The following is an 18633-nucleotide window of genomic DNA, read 5'->3' as shown; positions in this document are numbered from 1 at the left end:
CTGTGATGACTGTTGAGTAAACCTTGTTGGATGGGTAAGGGTCACATCACATCTCTACCCCACGATTCCTCCAGTTATTGTTATACAGCTCAGTCACATCTGGCCCAAAATGTGATTCATTAGATAGTCTGAGTTGAGAAACTAACACAACTCATCTATAGTGTGCTTTTATTGGAAAGGTGCCATCAATGATGTTGCCCCACATTAAGGAGGCATCTGTCATCCATAACCATTAATGTCAGGCTAGTAATAAAGTGAATATTTTGAAATGGAAGACACTAAATGCTTAACTGGATGAGATCAATATTGCTTGGGGAGAGTGACGAGACATTAGAAATAGCAATTAATTCATAACAGCGTGCAGGTCTTTACAAACACCAGTAACAGGAATGTATTTATAAAAACAGCTGGGTTAATTCTTCATGTTATACATCTTAAGATCTTTACAGCTTCTCCTATTGTACCATCTTCACAGTGTCCTGTTGGCAGCTGGGATGACTCTGTCCTCCTGTCCGGTCACAAATCCAACATCTGACATTGTTTTCTTCACAAATAGTGAAAACAAGACTGACCGAAATAAGACCAATTTAGGCACTTTTAAAATCATTTTGCTACAGTTACAGTTCAGCGCTTGTTTCTGCTGCCAGGAAAACGACACTCAAAAACGCAGAATGTCTTCACGCACTTAAATTCCAGTGACTTGTTCAGAAAGGCGACTATTGCTTCGTTGAGGCCACTGCACCAATAGGTCCTCCTGCAAGGGATGGCAGTAAAAGTTGTCTTTACAGTTTTACCCAACAGGCCTCTGAGGTTAGAACCGAGTTATGTATGAAATGTTCTGGCGTGTCACTGCTCTGGCTGCGATGTGAAATAATCGTCTGTTTGGAACACGCTGGGGATCTCTTGACGCTGATGTGGTGCTGGTCTTCTCGGGCTGGCCGGTTTCTGTGAGCGAAGGGACACAAAATTAATCCTTATTATCCAATAGCACTTCTTGTGATACATTTAAAGGCACAGTCTGGATGACAGGAAACATCTTAGACTTAAACTGATCTTGATTTTTTTTTTAAGTTGGACCTTTTAACTTTAGACTGCTTAGCTTCTGTGCTGGTGCCCCTCTCTGCTTCTCCTAAATGGGGGCATGTTGACCAGCAAATATTGTAAGTAATTTACTGTACTGCATATGAATCCTACATCAAATAATCTGAACTATCTCTTTAAAACAACTGCAGTGGAGGATTTATATGTTTATCGGAGCAGGGTTCAACTCAGCAGCACAAAACATGGTTTCAAACCAAAAATGACTGGTTATTTCATGATTGTTAACATGAGAACACATGCAATTCATAGGTAATGAGCACACAAATGTAAAACTAAAAATATACAAGCACACGAGGGAGCTCTCACATTTAAGAAGCCTGGCACACTCATTGTGCGGAGGATCTTCTTGAAAGCACCCGGTAGTGTTCCTAGTTCTCCTTCTGCCTGCGTGACCTGCTCCTCCATTGCGTGGACATTGGCTCCCACCATCTTCACAAAGGCCTGCAGGCACACAAGAATAATATCATGAAAAGTTGATAAGATTACAACATTATCTGAAACGCGCTTCTTTCAAGACAATTCAATATCACACTAATATATTTCACCATGCAGTCACATGCCTTCGCTATGTGAAGGCAACCTGGTATAGTAACTTTCTTACAGCTGGAATCATAGATTGCAATAAAGATTATGGAAGTTAAAAAAATGCTTGTCCATCCAAACAATCAATGAGCAGACATTATCAGACAAGGCACAGAAAATAGTGCCTGATCCAACTCAAATTCTCCATCCAGAGTTCGAGCTCTTACTCTCTGGTAGAAAATTTTGGGTCCCCCACAGCAGGGTGAAACATTATAAACATTAATTCCTGGTTATGTCCATTAATATTCTATTTTTTTTTAAATAGAAGGCAGATTATTTAAAGATGTTTGTAATAACTGAATTGAAAAATGTTGAATAATAGACAATATAATGAATATAGAAATGTTACATTACTGAAAAAAAAATGTGAGATGGACAGCTTTCAGATGAGGAATCGTAAAGTTTTGTTTAAGGTTTGGACTGAATCATCATTAGTTGCTCAGTGGGTGTGAAACATTATTAGGATTTGAAAAGAGGAACATACTGTGTTTACTTTTATTATAAGAAGTTGAAACTGTCAGCCAATGAAGATTACCAAGGTCAGAATTTCTCTCAGTGTCTCCTCTTCTGAAGAGGATAGTTTGCTTTATGAATGAAAAAAACTGCACACAAATCCTGTTTACATCATAGGTTTCATATTACATTCATTTCAGAATCCCTGTTAGTACTGTTTGCAGTCTGCTTTGGTCACAAGATGCCATTCACTGGATAAAGTGTGCATTACCAAAACACAAAACTAAATATTTTGTTTAACATGGTAGCAACCCCTTCAACTTTGCAAAATTAAAATGATCACTCACCTCTAACTTATCAATTCTTCTGTATATTTGTCTCATTTCATCAGACTTCTGCTGAATTTGAGGTAGGTTTTCATTCACTATTTGGGAGGTATCATTGCGGATCTGGAGGACAAACACAAAAGGATGTAAGAGACAATTATGCATGTAATTTAATAAAAATATATACAATGCAGTCATAATCATTTATGGTGTCTTAGTCTATCTTATCTTACCATATCCAGCATTCCAACAAACTCATCTACTCTCGTCAGCATTTCTTCCAAGCTCTTCTCTAAACACAGGATCTAGAGGAGGAATCATTAAAAGAAAAGGCTGTGAAAATATTACACATATATACTCTAGCTATGTAGAAACCAAAGTTGTAACTCAGCTTACATTAAGTGAATTGAGCCGGCTTATATGTTTCTGTGCACTACAAATTCAGTCCCACATACCAGTTACAGCTGGAATTCAATAAAATGTTGTTAAATGGAGTCAGCAAGGACCACAGGGCCAAAACACAGGGGCCTTTGTCTTCCTGGAGAGCCAGCTAAATAGCTCAGCTTCTTTATAAATTGCCAGAGAAGTGACAGCAATCTGGTCAGTCAGCCAACTGAATATATTCAGTTCCTACAAAATATAGACAACTGGCTAAGCTGAAGAGAAGGGATTTTTTTTAACCAACTCTATCAGTTCACCCACTTGTGTTTGTGATAGTGTAAATTAGGTTTATTTGACTGTAGGGCTTACAGTTGTGAACAGGAAAGCAAGAGACGTGGACTTGTGTCACATGACTTGGACTCAAGTAAGTCAGTCTTGGGTCATGATGTCAGATGACTTTAGTCTTGACAAAGCAGATTTAAAACTCTGCTTTGATTTTTAATACCAATTACTTTTGACTCCACTTTAACCTTAAATGATAAAGTTATGTATACAGTATATCAACCTGATATCACACAGATAGACTGCGTTAATAGGAGGGAGAAATGACACAACAGATTACTAGCTACATTTAAATGTTAAAACTCTTCTGAGTGGTCAGCCAAAAACTGAGGGAAAAATTCAAAATATCCAACTTAACCACTCAGGGCTCAACAATAAGGATTATCCGCTTGACAGGGTCAAGTAAACTAATACAACAGGCTAATTAATCTAGCAACTCACTTGCCTGATTGAGTAGGTGGTAGAACTGAAATTTATCTGAATGTTGAGAGAGATGAGACAAAAACTAAAGATATTTTCTGTATATTTACAATATTGCAAGTACAAATGTTTCTTTCACAACTAGTTTTAGTTTAGTTCTAGTTAACTGTAATAACCTTGTCTTGAACTTTTGACCAGTTTTCACGATGGACTGGTTAAAAATTACGTTTTCCAGTAGTCATAAAAGTTAGTTATGTCATAAAATATCTCCACTTCCCGGTGAATCAGGTGTTGTCATGGTGAACCCCGGCGAACCAATCAAGTCAATACCTCAGTGTCGCTTAGCAACCACTTTACTTAGCCATTGGTCAAGTACTGCTCAAGCGATTTATTAGCCATGTATTATTGCATTAATAATGTCTGCTGGGTACAGCTACGTTATAAACAAAGAGCTAACGTTCATTTAGCTAGCTAGTTACGGTGCTTTAAATGATTTGGCGGCTCTGTAATTTAAAAGCCATGAACACAAACCTCTTCTCCAGCTGTGGCCCTGATGTAGGAGGAGTAGCTGAGGGCGGTGTGTCTCAGGTCTTCGTCGTCCTGCTCCGGGTAGTGTTGCTCGGCTGCCCCGGGCTCTGCTGCTTCGTTGAGGCTCAGGCTTCGTGGGATAGCGTTAGCTGCTGCGCCAAAGCTGGGGCTCTGCGACACGGTCCCGCTGCTGAGGATGTCACTCACCATGGACAGACTGCTCGCACTCTGCGACACGATGCCGCTGTCTCTGCTTATCTCTGCGCTGGACTCCTCCAGCGGAGACAGCAGGCCTACCCTGTCCACTCGATGATGGTCCATGTCTCCTGTCTTTCCGATCTGTCTACTGCCGTGTTTTGCCCTGTCAACTGACTGGATCACGTGCACTGTGCGGACGACGGCGGCTTAGGAGGGTCAAAACAGTGCAGCAGCGCACAACAAAGCGTTGAAAACTAAAACATATTTTCAAACAATGAGTGGTATTTATCCCTGCAATGAATTTTACCGACTTAGGTTCGGTATTATGAAGGACAATAAATATTTAAGTAAAAACACAGAAATAGCCTTTTTCGTTATCAAAATGTATTTATTTTCCATTCATTTGTAAATTACTTATTGTTATTTTATATTTATTTATGTATCTGTATATGTTTTGGGCAGATTTTCACAGTTTTTTTTTCCACATTAGAGTTATAATAGTCGCCAAATATATTGTACAGAAATGTAATATTTTAAAAGACCTCCCAACATTTCATTACATTGTTTAAAGAAATCGTTTCAATAGATTGAAATTGATTAGATCCAGGAAAGCTCGATTTCTGAACGAATATTTGTGAGCTGTATCATTAAATTGGACCCAGGACAAAAGATAACATAGGTTTAGTTTACATTTTATTTTAGTTTATGTATTTTACTTTTTGGTGCTTTGTATGATTTCTGTATTTGTCCTTTTTAATTAATTTTTCATCTTGACTGTATTTGTTCAGTGCTAACTGGCATTTTTCATAGAGGTTACTAAAATGGCATTTTAAAATAAAGAATGGATACACAAAACAGAAATGTTACCAAATATTATTTAGCCCTCTTTACTATACTGTAAATGTTAAGTATATGTACAATTGAAGTAAAAAAAACAAAATAAGTATTTCCAAACTCTAAAGCAAGTCAGACACTGAAAGATAATCACAAGCATAGACCAGTTGTTCTTTATAAGGTGACAAAAGCGATGATAAACTAATAATTTGCAAACAAATTACTTCTGAAACAGTATGTTGATGTGTATGAGAGTTTGGAAAAAGCAGGCCTAATTTAATGTCATGTTAAAAAATATAAACTTACTCTTACTTACCAAAAAGCATTGAGGACTCTTAATGGAAAACCTTTGTCCAAACAGAAGATGCAAATGTTGTTCATTGTCTGTATTATACAGGTCATGAGATACCATGTCATTGCAATCTTGGCCAGCAGATGGCAACGAGAATTACTGCATGAGAATCAACCTCAGTGGTCTGCATAGGTCTGATGCTGAGGCTTAAACTATGGCATTGGTAAAAAGTCTGTCACTCCTTTTTAAGAATACTAAATATGTAATGAAACCGATCAGCTGTCAGATCGGTTTATTTGGAGTGAAGATGCAACAATCAATTAACAGTATAAATTATGAACTGTCTGCATAAAATATATTCTACATTTGGGCATGTCAGGTCAAAGAATTCATGGGTGATAAATAAGTGACCTCTGTTTTTTGCACATAAGGTTCGTAATTTCCTGATTTACTTGTTTATTTTATTTCTTTTAATCTTTAACAAGACTGTTGACTTTAGTCAGTCTAAACTTGAATCTGAAAATTGCCAGCTGAGCATGTGTGTTGCAAGTGAGGAACATAACTCTGTCATAAGTACTAAAACAATTTCAAACTACAAAGACCTACTGCATGTGCAGGTCTGCTGCTGATATTAACTTTATAATTTATATGCAAGTTGACCTGGATTGAACATCAGTGTTAAAGGCACTGATAGCAAAGACTGATTATGTGACATCCAGGACTCCAATATGCTCAAAACTGCTGATTGCAACCAAAGCAGACCAGTTGGGTGTCAATGATCTATTAGCTGTGTGTGAGCAGTGTGGCATCTTGAATAAACACAGCAGACAAACATTCATTAGCAGAGAGGTGAAAGGAGCTTGCTGCTGCTATAGGGCCTCCTGACCCTGGACACAGCTGCTACACGTCCATTTTGAATCTATCGGCTGTGGCACACAGCCAGACGATGATAAAAACTGGTTGTATCCAGAAAAAGGGAATTCAACCTTCAGATAATACGTCTTCACTCTGTGATGTCTACAGCAAATTGTTTAGTGATGAAACTCGACCTGTGTCCTGCTCACTTCACCTCAATCTGACTGCTGCCTCCAACAGGCATGGACTTGTTGCATTAAGCTGCAGATACAGGTGAGTGAGGTTAAAGTGACAATGAAAAGTACCCTAAAGTGCTCTTGATTGTTCAACTCAGTATAGTCACATTAACAGTAATCAGTGTGGTTTTAGATTGCTGTGGGTACTCAGGTTGAAAACATCTTCACAGTTTTACTGTAGCCCCAGAACAGTAATAACATTTCCAGTAATTTCATGCCCCTTACGACACGTATTGTGGTTATGCATTGCTGATCTACAGTTGCTGCTGCTGGTGAAGAAAATGGGATGTCAGCCTGTGCCATGATTGTTGACTTTGTTGACTGACAGCAGTGAGTCTAGAGAACAGCTTATGAAGCAAAGAATACAACAAAGACCCCAGACTGTTTAGCACCTGAAGTCGTCTATCAAGCAAGGAGCAGAAAGAATTTTGGTTTCAAAACTTAAACAATTAGTGTCCTCAGTTCCTAAACGCTTTTGAGTGTCATTAAACATGTAAACATGCCCGTGTCCCCACATTTTTGGACTGTGCTGTAGACATGCAATTCAGAATGAGTGTGTATTTATAAAAAACAATAAAGCTAATCAGTTTGAACTAGTCTTTGTACAGTATATTTAATTAAACATAATAATGGTTGAAAAGGATTTGCCAATCGTTGCATTTTCTTCCAATTTTCATTTTACAGGGTCGCATTTTTTTGTAATCAGGATTTGTATGATCTATGGTTTATGCTTGAATGTGACGTTGGAGAGTATGTTGTGTGACGCAGTGGCTTGGAGTCCGAAACAAATTTCCCTGCTGGACAATAAAATAGATCTCATCTTAAAATAATTTTGCTGATTAATGCTTAAAACCAAAAACACTAGCTGTAGATATGAAGTTGTAGTATTTCTAAAATTAGTACAACACAAACCTTCTCATGTGCAACAGCAGCTCCAACACAATTACAATTACACAAATGAGGAATCAGTGACTTTTAAATGACACGACTCAAATCTTTAGCAACCACGGATGTAGCTGCTGAACCAAACATGATGTTTCTAGTTTGCAAAATTGTGAGACTTAGAATAATTTATTGGAACAGATACAAGGATTTGATCACAATCATCATCAACGCATAAAAGACCTATTAAAAAAAAATCATACTCTACACAGCATTTATCAGAATATAAGAAATATAGATTTACTCTTTAAAAACATCCATAAGCAACCCCAAATTGGTCCCAGTAATAAGAATGAGAAGGATCTTAATAAAAGTGGTCACTAACAAAAGATATTAGGCACATTCAGAACTCTAGGATACAGTGGACTCTCCGAAAAACACTTTGTTCTGATGCTTATTACATACATACGTACAAATCTTTTGTTGTAAGACAAAGACAACTTTAAAAAATGCAGGAAATATTTACAATACATTTTCCTTGTTTCCTGGATTGTAACTTCCTTTTATCAATTATCTTGTAAAAACAAACAGAAGTTACAAAATTAGTATCCGTCAAAACACACTTGTGCTCGTATTTATCCGGCGTCGCGTTCCAGATTTAGTCTCTGAGCAGTTGGGATGTTTCTGTCTGTGTGTTTGTAAGTATTATAGGGTAATGACGGTGCCGTCCTCCTCCACCCCTCCCCTGGGCAGTGCCAGACTATGCCGTGGGTCCGTTTTCATGGAGCTGAGGATTTTGTGCAGGCTGCCATTGCTGTGGCGGAGGGCGGGGTTGCTGCTGTGATGCGGCGGCTGTACGTGGTGATGACGGTGCTGGGACTGTTGGTGCGGGTTGTGTTGGAGGTTCAGGTCTCTGTGGAGCTGGTAGCTGAGGCTGCTGTGTTGGTGGTGATGGTGGGACCCTCCGTTGAGGCTTGGCTGGGAGTGGAAGGAGGCAGTGGAGACCACTGACGAAGGACGTGTCGGAGGGCTCGGAGGTGCCGCCGGACCTGAAGCCGTTGTTGTCGTCTGCTGATGTGTGCGAGACACGCTGGACGCCAGGGAAGCATTGGACCTCTGAGAAGGCCGCTTGAGGCTGCTCTCAATGACAATATCTGTCTCTTCATCACTCTCCAGGTCGTCTTGGTAACCATGTGCACCAGAGGACATCACCCCCACTGAGGCCACAGACAAACTTGGGTAACCGGTTGAACCGCTGCTGTCAGATGACTGGCCTGAGCTCCCAGAGATCCTGCTGCTGCGGACCACATTATTGCGCTGGTTTACCGGCTTGACAGTCACAATCAGGTTGTGGCTGTTGGCAATCATCATATCCGTCACCTGATCTAAGGACTTTCCAGTCACCTCGATGCCATTCACCTCCAACACCTCATCGTTAACCGCCAGCAGCCCGGTGCTCTCCGCCAGCCCTCCAGGCACCAGCCGAGATATGAAGATGCCGGGGACCTTCTCGAGCCCGTGCGGCGTCACTCGCACGCTGGTTCCATCTCGGATGTAGAAGCCCAGCGGTTTGTCCGAGCCATGACGATACAGTCGAACACGGCGGTGAGATTCAGGGAGGATGTCCACGTCGATGATGGAGGAGACGGGCCGGAAGTCCTGGGGCATGCCAATGCGGATGTGTGGCCGCTTGCGGTTGACGTCATTGTTGCGCAGCGCGACCACGGCCTTCTTCCTACGAGTTATTGTGTTGGTGCCAAAGTTAGCGTAGTCAACCTCTTCTGTAAAGACAAAGAGACAGAAAAACACAAAGTGTTAGAAACAATGTGTTCAGGTTTCAGCATTTTTCGTGTACAATCAACAAAAACCACAAAAAACATTCTTTCTTCTACATATACTACAAATTTAAACGGTAGAATATGAAGCAAGTAATGTTATAAAAGAGTGCACACTAATTTTTTGTGACTGTGCAGAGTTGTCCGTGGACTTTGCCACTACAGACACTGTGCATGTGCGGAAAATGTACTTCTAGCGGACTCTCGAAAGTAGCATAAAAAATGGCAGGGGTGGGGGGGGATCTCCAGCTGTGAGAACAAACTTGAATCCAAGAAACAAAACATTTTCTGATGGCTCAAAGCACAAATAAACATGCTCACACCTCCACACAATGCTGGATTTTGTGTGAATACAACGCAAGCGTTCCTCATAGAAATACATAGAGAGCAAAGGAAAGAGATGGAGAATGCTATGTAACCACTGGCCGCTATGTTTTCATAGACCTGCCTGCAGTATTGGCTGAAGCTCAGAAGTGTCCTGAACAGGGCAAAATATGAGAAAATAATCAAATACAGGCAGAGGGGAGGGTGTCTGCAGATGCAGCCACCACCACACGGTTCTAGTGGATCATTAGTGATGATTTACAGAAATTATGTTTATATATGTATATATCGTTTTTTCAGGAAAATACCGCATAGTATGCCATTTAAGGCAATGGGGGAAAGAAAAGTATACTTAGAGGCACAATAAGATTGAGAGAGGAGGTTTTGGAAAGTTAAAACAAACTGACATCAGAGAATGTTTCCATCCTGGAACTACAAAACCTGTACATGAACAATCCATTCTTTGCCTTTAAATCAAACCACCTGCCTTACAAACTCAAAGATCTTTGTTAAAACTATGCACAGATGTGCCTGAAAATACTTTTCCTGTGAAATGACCTGCTAATCATTTACACAGATTTTATTCCGCGTGTGACATAACACAGTTCTTATTACTGAAGCCATAAACAAGGCCTGGGCTTGTTTACTCTACAACCGAGTTAAAGGGTAACTTTGGTATTTTTCAGCCTGGAACCATTAGAAACAAAAACATGGGAAAATAGGGTCAAGGTTGAAATAAAGTTATCCTTTAAGAATAACTGCAACATATATATTGCAAATGACATATGAGCATGTTAAGTGGATTCACATACTACTAATACTGAGACTCTCTGAGTGCATGTTCATATAAAATGCTGAGTGTGCAGAGCATTCCTGCCTGTGCTGACAGAGGTGAACCACCCTTCTGCTACCAGACAGCAGCTGTAGGGACTTCCCAGTGTGCATTTCTGCACCCAGATACACAAGCACATACATGTACTATTCTCTGAACATGTAGCTCCACTAGCTGAACTAGTAAGATGATATAATACAATGAGGAAAGAATGAGCTGTGAGGGAAGCTCAGTTTGGTAATCTCCATTGAAGCATGATGTTTCCAACCAGAGATTTAGAGCAATCAATAAACAATGAAAACCTTCATACTGTAGGAGGACTAGATCACCCTCGCACTGAGAGCGGGGCTTCTTCAGAACAACACAGCCGCTGCCAAACAAACTCATGCTCTGGCTTCGATAAAATAAAACAAAGAAAAGAGGGAGGATTGAGAAAAAAATACGCTCTGGGGAGTCAAACTTGGGGAAAAAAAATGCCTAAATGTGTTTACTGAGCTGTGGGTCTGACATAGTGTGAGATAGTGAGAAACGACACAGAGTGTGCTTCATGAAGAAAACAATAATAACTTGATAGCCCTCTAATCTTCCCTTCTCAGGAAGACAGGAAATATGGACACAGCAAAGCCTGATGTGATAGGAAGTGATGGTCCCCAGGCGGGAGCATCAGCTCCTCCTGCATTTCCATGGCAACAATGGCAATGAGTCATCTTTGCCCCACTGTTTGGGACACCTGCTTTATGAAATTATTGTGGGTGAGCAGCACACTGTCATTTCTGGCCCGCCTTCAAAGCGGAAGGAGAGGGCGCTGAAACAAATATGGAGTCTCCGAGCGGAGCCAGCTGGCCAGTCATCCCTCCAGCCTCGGAGCAGAGTGGATGTCTGCCACATGACTCCCTATGCAATGCTGACTCATCATTAATATATGTTTTTCTTCATCCACCACCTCCTCCTCCTCCTCCTCCTGAGTGGAATGTTGATGAAGCAGCATGTTTTACTACAGACTCAGAAATGAAGAGTCTGAGGGGAAAATAGTGTGAAATTCAGTGAAGTGTTGAGGGCCTTTATATACGTTGTATGTATGTTGTTTTAAAAATTGCTCAACTCAAATGGATGGTAGAGTCTTCACCACAACAAAAAAAGACACAGTCCGCTGTCCACTTGAGTTACGATTTTTTTAAAATGATATATTTATAGACACTGTTATAGTAATAACTCAGGGTGTGGAGGGCCCTTTAATTTCATTGATGTTAACAATAGTTTTTCGCCAAATATGAGACAATAACTAACCAACCACAGCATTTCTGTTGGGGGGCTGCTGCTGCTGCCAGCCTTTTCTTTCTACACTGAGTTTGCAGAAGAGTTTTGAATAGAAGAGCTGCAGCAAGAAAGAAGTGCGATTTTCTCCCCCCATTCAGAGAAAGAGAGGAAGACAGAAAGAGAAAAGACAGAAAAAGAGAGCACACTGGGAAAATACTACCTTACACTCGATTGTTTCATGTCTGTGACATATTCACCAGATATGGACATTTAAACTGAAGCGAGAGGTGTTGATACGACTGTCAGTAGATCATCGTTAGCGTGTGTTTTTTGTAGAGAACCATATGTGTTACAGGGAATAAATAAGCTGTACGGCCGCTCTAACCTGTTAGTATGGGTGCCGAAATAAAAACCAGCAGGATCAGCCATTAGTGCTGCTTACACAGCCAGTTCATGTTAATTTCAGGTTAACAGATGTTTCTTCCAGGAGTAATGACTGTGGAAATTGTGTAAATAATCCATTACACTTTAACTAAACCCGTTAGATCTGAGTTGGCTAAAATCTTATATTTCGCCAACTAAAACTAGCTAAAACCTTAATAATTCAGATGACTATAATATGACTGAATTAAAATGTCATTTTTGTCAAAAGTTTATGACTTTAAATCAATGTGCTGTCAAAATGAGCACTGATTTGATGTGAGGCCTCACAGGAGAAAAGCAGCAGCTTTTGTGGGTGTCAGCAGAGACATCGACCACGGCACACATGGGGAATTAGTGAAGACTAAATTGGGGAAAAATAGAAATGATAAATGAGTGAGTGAAATAGTAGGTTGACGTCTCTTGGCGACGTATGAAACAACGCTGTCGAGCGCTTACAGCCTCAGCCAAACTGCTGTGCCAAAAGTACAATTCACCAGATAAAGAAAATACCTCTTATCAACTTTTGCTGTTTTACAATTACTATTTTTAGCAGAACTTTTAGTGAAAGCTTCTGAATATCATCAAACTTGAAGTGCGTGGTATTCTTAGTTTTCTGTGCATGTCGTGGCAGAAGCTGATTTGATTGAATCCAGACAAGGCATTTGCTACAGGGCTGGAATTTCTGCCACAAGTGCAAGTCTCCCTGATGGGAACCATGTTGGTGGGGGAATCGCTGCAGCAGAGTCTCATTACAGGTCTTATGGTGCAACACCCTCCTCCTTCCACACCCTCACCTCAGTCTGAGACCATCGCCACACCACATCACCAGTGTGTTTAGCAGCACAGATGACTTTTCAGCCAAAAATCCTATGTGTACAACTATAATTATGCCTTTTATTTGTAATGCCTCACAGCTGTTCTGCAGAATCCCATAGGAAGCCCATGTTGATGTAATTTGTTTAAAGAAACCTACAAATACAAAGACACGGGGTGGGTTTCATTTGTCCTCAGGCAACGGCTGAAGAGGGAAGATTGGAGTTAAGCTGTGGAGGGGTTAAATCTGGGGCTTGGGGCACCTTGTGCTGATTATAATGGTCACAATTCACTGGAAGCACGACATTTTAAAGGGTCTGTGCTTAAATTCTGTTTCACCGGTGTCATTTATTCTTCAGCAATGTAAATGACAACAATAATAAATCAAAATCGCATCTCCCTTCCATTTCTCTTTATAAAAGTTAAGACCAGCAGCTCAAAAGGGAACTGTAGTGAGCAGAAACCCAGTGTAAAATTGACTGATACAATCACAACCGGTGCTGAGACATTAAAGAAATCTAAGTGAGGATGAAGGAGGGGGATGAATAATTGACATTATTAATCCTGTAACAGTGGTAGCTGTATGTGTTTACCTATTTGGTTTTTCTGTCCTTGTTTTTCTGTCTTGGTTTATGCTCTTGTTTTCTAAGATGAGGTTTGCTTTTTAACTTCCTCGCCCACTGATGTCCTCCAAATAATTAGAATTGTATGTTCCTTTATGTTCTGTTAAGCTCTTTTATGTTGTTCTTGAAAGAAAAATGGATGAATACTGTGGACTGTATCCAACATTAATCTGCAATGACTGTTAATAACTTTGTAAATTCCCCCGTTGCGGGACTAATAAAGGAATATCTTATCAAAAAAAGCACACCAAAAAAAACAAAAACAAAAAAAATCCAAACAAAAATCACACAAGTCCTAACTTGATAATGGCGACTGTTATGTTGAACTAAAAAGTCAATTAAAGTCTCATATGTGTCACGTACACATCTGGATAATTACCAAACCTCAAGCAATGTCACACAGTTTGTGGAAGAATGTGAACGCGAGCCAAGAAAGTGAGGAAGAAGCCATTACAACGATCACACAAACAGCCGGAGGTGAAGCAGGTACACTGTGACATTCAGCAAACCCTGAAGTCATAAACAAAAATATGACACATATAACCTTTATGTGAGCTAGAGCTGCACGATGCAGACAATCAATTGAAGAATCGATTGACGGAAAATAAGTTGGCAATTACTGCTGATAAATGGTTTCAGCCCTTTTCCGTTCAATAATGCCACATGACTCTTTCTAGGATAAACCCACTGGCCCTGCTGTAATAACTACTTCATTATTGTGCAATATGCGTCCATACTAGTGCAGTTAGTACAGTTATTCATGTGCAATAATTCTTTTGCAGAAAAACGAAAAAAAAAAAACTATTGTAGTGCAAATTGTACTTATTTTACCAATCTTTTTTTAACTAATATTCTGTTGTGGATGTTTGCTTACTGACTTGTTTGTGTGTGCCTTTTTTTAATCACACTGATCAGGTGTAGCAGTCCTAATTTTGCTGTATTTTGCACTAAGGCTGCAACAAACAATTATTTTCATTATCGATTAATTTCTTGATGATTTTTCGATTAGCTGTTTGGTCTATAAAATGTCAGTAAATGGTGAAAAATTTTGATCGCTCTTTTCAAAAGGCCGAGACGACATCCTCAAATGTTTTGACAAAATCTAAATAATCTTCAGTTTACTGTCATAGAGGTGTAATAAACCTCTATTTAACTACTAAAATAGAAATTCAGTTAATTAATTGATTAACTTATTATTAATTAATTGTTGCAGCTCTATTCTGTACAAAGTATAATATAAAAGCTTTCTATTTCTTCTACGGTTTCTTGAACCTCTTTTTTCTTTTGGACCACTGCCTGGACAAAACAAACCATTAATTCAGAAAATCATTAGTGGATTAATTGATGATGAAAACAGTTGTTAGTTGCAGCCCTTACACTGCACTATGTGTTCCATCACGAGCACGGCTGAAGCTACAGCAAATTCCCCTGGTAAGTAAGACCAGTGGAGCATCATGGGATTACAGTGTTTGGAGATGCCAAACAAATTAAGATGTCGAGCGGTAGAACCAGACTGTGGCAGCAGAACCAAGTGTGTCTCCGTCTGTCTGCAGGCCTGGGGTATTATATTCAGAACCAGCGCATTCATCAAACTGAAAAGGGTTTTTCCATCGCAAAGTTAAACATTATGTTCTTCTCTGCTACTGTGAGAGGAAAAAAAACCTGCTGATTGAACACACCCTGTAGTAGAAATTGTGTGTTTCATGCTAAACCTGCATTTGCTTCTGCTACTGTTTTCCAGAGTTTGAACTAAATGTGATTGCAGTCTAGGATAATGCAAGAAAATTATTCTGCTTGTTAAATTACAGCTAAAAAAAGGACTACTTTTCTAAACAAGTCCAGTCTCATGAAGGTCACTGATTACTTCAAAGAAGCTCTGAACTATCAGGTGTCACAGCTTTCTAGTCCGAACTCAATCCTGCCAAGTGTGGGAGACACACGCGCACACACACACACTCTCACACACATTCTGGCGCGGAGCTACACTATGTGAGCAAGTTCCAGCCGATCACACAAAGGTTATCGTAACAACTCCTGACAAACTTAATCCCTGCTACACTGAAGCATGATGGGTAAGCCAATGTGAACCCGTTAATCAAAGACTGTCGGGTCACTGCCAGGCATCTGCAGGCTAAACAGCACCTCACATCAAAGCCTATTAGGAAAGCTTGGTGTACCAATTAGCTGTTACTCAATATTTCCACAGTGTTATTTACTCTCAAAAGTAATTTACTGATCATGACAATTTAGAGGATACACACAGAGGATGCATGCATGTACCAGCTGTTTGCATTTACCCAAAACTTTTCTAAACTTACGGTTAGGGAATTCCTCTCAAAATACAGCTAATAGTGAGGTTAAATGCTGAGAGGGACGGAAAAAACATTCATTCACTTAAAAAAAACTTTAAACAACTGTGGTAAAGAGTATCAGTGAGGGTAATGTGAGAGCCCCACACAACTTGGGGGATAAAGAAGAAATTGACAGTGGAATTTCCAGGTTAATTTCTAGTTTTTCAGCATTATAATCCTAGACTCTGACAAGCTAAAGTGACATAAAGGAATCATGAACAGTAGAGGTGTAAGAAAATAAATACACTTAAGTACTGTGATAGTTTTGTGATGCTGTATCAGTTTTTAGTTTATTGTTCAAATGCAAAGATTAGTGGCTAGATTAGTAATCTGGAGCTGTAAAGATTAATCAATTACCTATTAAATTAATAACCAACTGTTTTGATAATTGATTAATCAGATTTTTGAGGGGAAAAAAAGTCCAGCTGCTTAAATATAAATATTTTATGATTTCTTTACTCCTTTATGACAGTTACCTGAGTATTTTTGGGCTGCAAACAAAACAAGATTTGAGGCATCATTAATTGAGCAATTAATTGAGACACTTATCGACAGATTAATCCACAATTAAAATAACTGTTGCAGCTCTATTATACCTCAGACATTTGACTCTTCCACTGTGACGTAACACTGTAAACTGAGACAGAAAGATGAAAGCACATATCCTTCTTTTGCTCATAATGCACAAAAAGTAGTGCAATCATGAGGACATGATGATGATGATGACTTTTTACCCAGACTTAATGCATATATTCTCTATACTGCGATAGCTTTCCTTAAAACTAGATTAAAAAACAAAAGCCCAAATTTCACAATGTATTGAATCGTGACATGTATTATAACACCAGGTTCTTGCCAATACACAACCTTGATGAAGAGGTGTTTTATTTAGGAATAATGGAGCTAAAACCCCATGATGACAGACAACACCACCTAACATGGCTCCAAACCACAACCCACACAAGGGCAGGAGAAAGAGGTCAGAGGTGGAAAACTGGCTTCTGGATGACTTCTACATTCTGCTCAAGTGTGTGTGGCTGTGTGTGTGTGTGTGTGTGTGTGTGTGTGTGTGTGTGCATGACCCTCGAGGAATGTGGTGGTAAATGTAGTTGTATGTCCAAGCAGATTGAGGACCTGCATAGCTTCTCAAGACAGGCAGAGGCAACACAGGCAAAGCAACTGGCTATTTCAAGCTTACCCTGATACTCTTCACGTAATGTGACCCATCATCACTGGCATATTGCTAATCTTTTTCACAGCCACACTCAGGGCTAACCTGAATGAAAACTGAGAGCCACCTGAAGATCACAGAAAATTAATCCTGAAATGTATTTGTTTTGTTGCACTGGTGAGGAAAAACCACGAACCAATAAGAAGCCAGCTAGCTAGTTTGTATGAGGGGCTTTATTACAAAAATGTCCTATCTTAAGTCTTAAATCAAGAAGTCCAAGATAGGATTTCTAACACCTTATTTCATCCTATCTCAAATTATCCTAAATGCTCAATCCATCATCACATATCAACTTTTATGTCTGTACCTAGCAACCAACACTGCTTTTCTCATCTTGCCAAGCTTAACAACCCAACTGCCAATTTGGCTATACTATTCATTTATTTATTTATTTTTAATCTTGATACTTGCTTAAACATACACAGAAACATACAGAAAATTAAGCAAAAACAACAGTGTGTTAGAGGTGTTGTTGACATCTATACAGGAATCTAAAGACTGTCTTTTTTGGAAAACTACATCAGTACCTGCAATCCATTTTGTAAATGCAGTAAAAAAAAGTAGTTATACAGATTAAAAAAGTTAGCAAACACTACTGTTAGCCAGTTAGTAAGTTAGCTACCACTACAAGTGGAAAAGTGAAAATTAGAACAACCTTATGGTTATGCTAAAGTGTGGTGTGCTTAATTAAGATTTTGGGAAGAACAATGCTAACTTGGGAGATAAAGGACAGAGAGTGGGCTAAGATAGCAGCTGTAGCCGGCGTTCATTTTGTAAGAGCAATAAAAGAGCCGTCTTATAGATTAAACAAGTCATCTTACACTAATGTTAGCAAACACAATGTTAGCTAACTCTACACTACCATTAGCTATTGCTAATGATCACTACTGTTAGCGAACACTACCGTTAACTAGTTAGCAAGTTAGCTACTACAACAGGGGGGAAAGTGAAATTAAGACAACTTTATGGTTACCCTGATGTTTAGAAAATTTATTTAAGACTTAAGATGAAAGAAGTTAGGATGCTTGTGTAATACACATTTCCAATCCTAAGTTAGGATAGGAACATTTATTTACCAATGTTTTTCTTTCTCAATCTAATTGCCATGGTTGCCAAACAGTTATGGGATATGCAAGTTCTGCAAAGCAAGAAAGTTTCTGCAATACGGTGCCTGGTTCTCAGTTGCTGCTGAAAGCCTCATGCTGTTTTTGTGCTTACAAGGCAAAGGAAAAAGAGGAAAAACAGTCTTTGTTCCACTGAAGCCCACCTCTAGTTAACCAGAGCTGTGAAGGGAAGGCCCTTTAAAGTCCTACTGCTTTTCCACCGTCTCCCATAAAAGACAGGAATCTAAAGAGTTTTATGATCAGCCATTAGGGCCTCAGCGCACACTTGTTCCTGGCAGGTCTTCTGAGATACCGACTCGACACGACTGTAAGCAGAGACTGAAGAGATGATACAAATGAACCCAAACAAAAACACACTTCTATTCTGACATAGAGTTTGAAATCCCTCTA

The 18633-nt window shown here is 39.5% G+C and overlaps 2 protein-coding genes across 2 annotated transcripts in view; both read right to left on the bottom strand.

The window, feature by feature from the left end:
• Positions 1-375: 375 nt before the first annotated feature.
• Positions 376-4521, bottom strand: bloc1s4 (biogenesis of lysosomal organelles complex-1, subunit 4, cappuccino). Its single transcript, XM_084739857.1, has 5 exons — positions 4137-4521; positions 2696-2767; positions 2484-2585; positions 1408-1542; positions 376-945 (listed from the first exon to the last, which is right to left on the bottom strand). The coding sequence occupies exons 1-5, from the start codon at positions 4452-4454 to the stop codon at positions 847-849; spliced, it is 726 nt and encodes a 241-aa protein (XP_084595983.1). The 5' UTR covers positions 4455-4521; the 3' UTR covers positions 376-846.
• Positions 4522-7600: 3079 nt separating this feature from the next.
• Positions 7601-18633, bottom strand: part of pard6gb (par-6 family cell polarity regulator gamma b) — a 49681-nt gene continuing 38648 nt past the window's right edge. Inside the window, exon 3 of the mRNA XM_084739171.1 lies at positions 7601-9211. Within this exon, the coding sequence (XP_084595297.1) occupies positions 8136-9211 (1076 nt within the window). The 3' untranslated portion in view covers positions 7601-8135. The remainder of the gene's footprint in view (positions 9212-18633) is intronic.

Source organism: Lutjanus erythropterus, chromosome 16 (assembly GCF_056507025.1).
Source record: "Lutjanus erythropterus isolate fLutEry1 chromosome 16, fLutEry1.hap2, whole genome shotgun sequence".
NCBI lineage: Eukaryota > Metazoa > Chordata > Actinopteri > Lutjaniformes > Lutjanidae > Lutjanus > Lutjanus erythropterus.
Note: the sequence above shows the minus strand (reverse complement) of the source record. Positions and strands in the feature narration are given on the sequence as shown.

Bases quoted from the DNA above. Each gene is read 5' to 3' on its own strand.
- bloc1s4 (XM_084739857.1), bottom strand. From the start codon at position 4,454: ATGGACCATCATCGAGTGGACAGGGTAGGCCTGCTGTCTCCGCTGGAG. The intron at 2,586-2,695 runs GTAAGATAAGAT...TTTGTCCTCCAG, and splicing joins TTGTTGGAATGCTGGATATG to ATCCGCAATGATACCTCCCA. The intron at 1,543-2,483 runs GTGAGTGATCAT...GTGTGCCTGCAG, and splicing joins GAAGAATTGATAAGTTAGAG to GCCTTTGTGAAGATGGTGGG.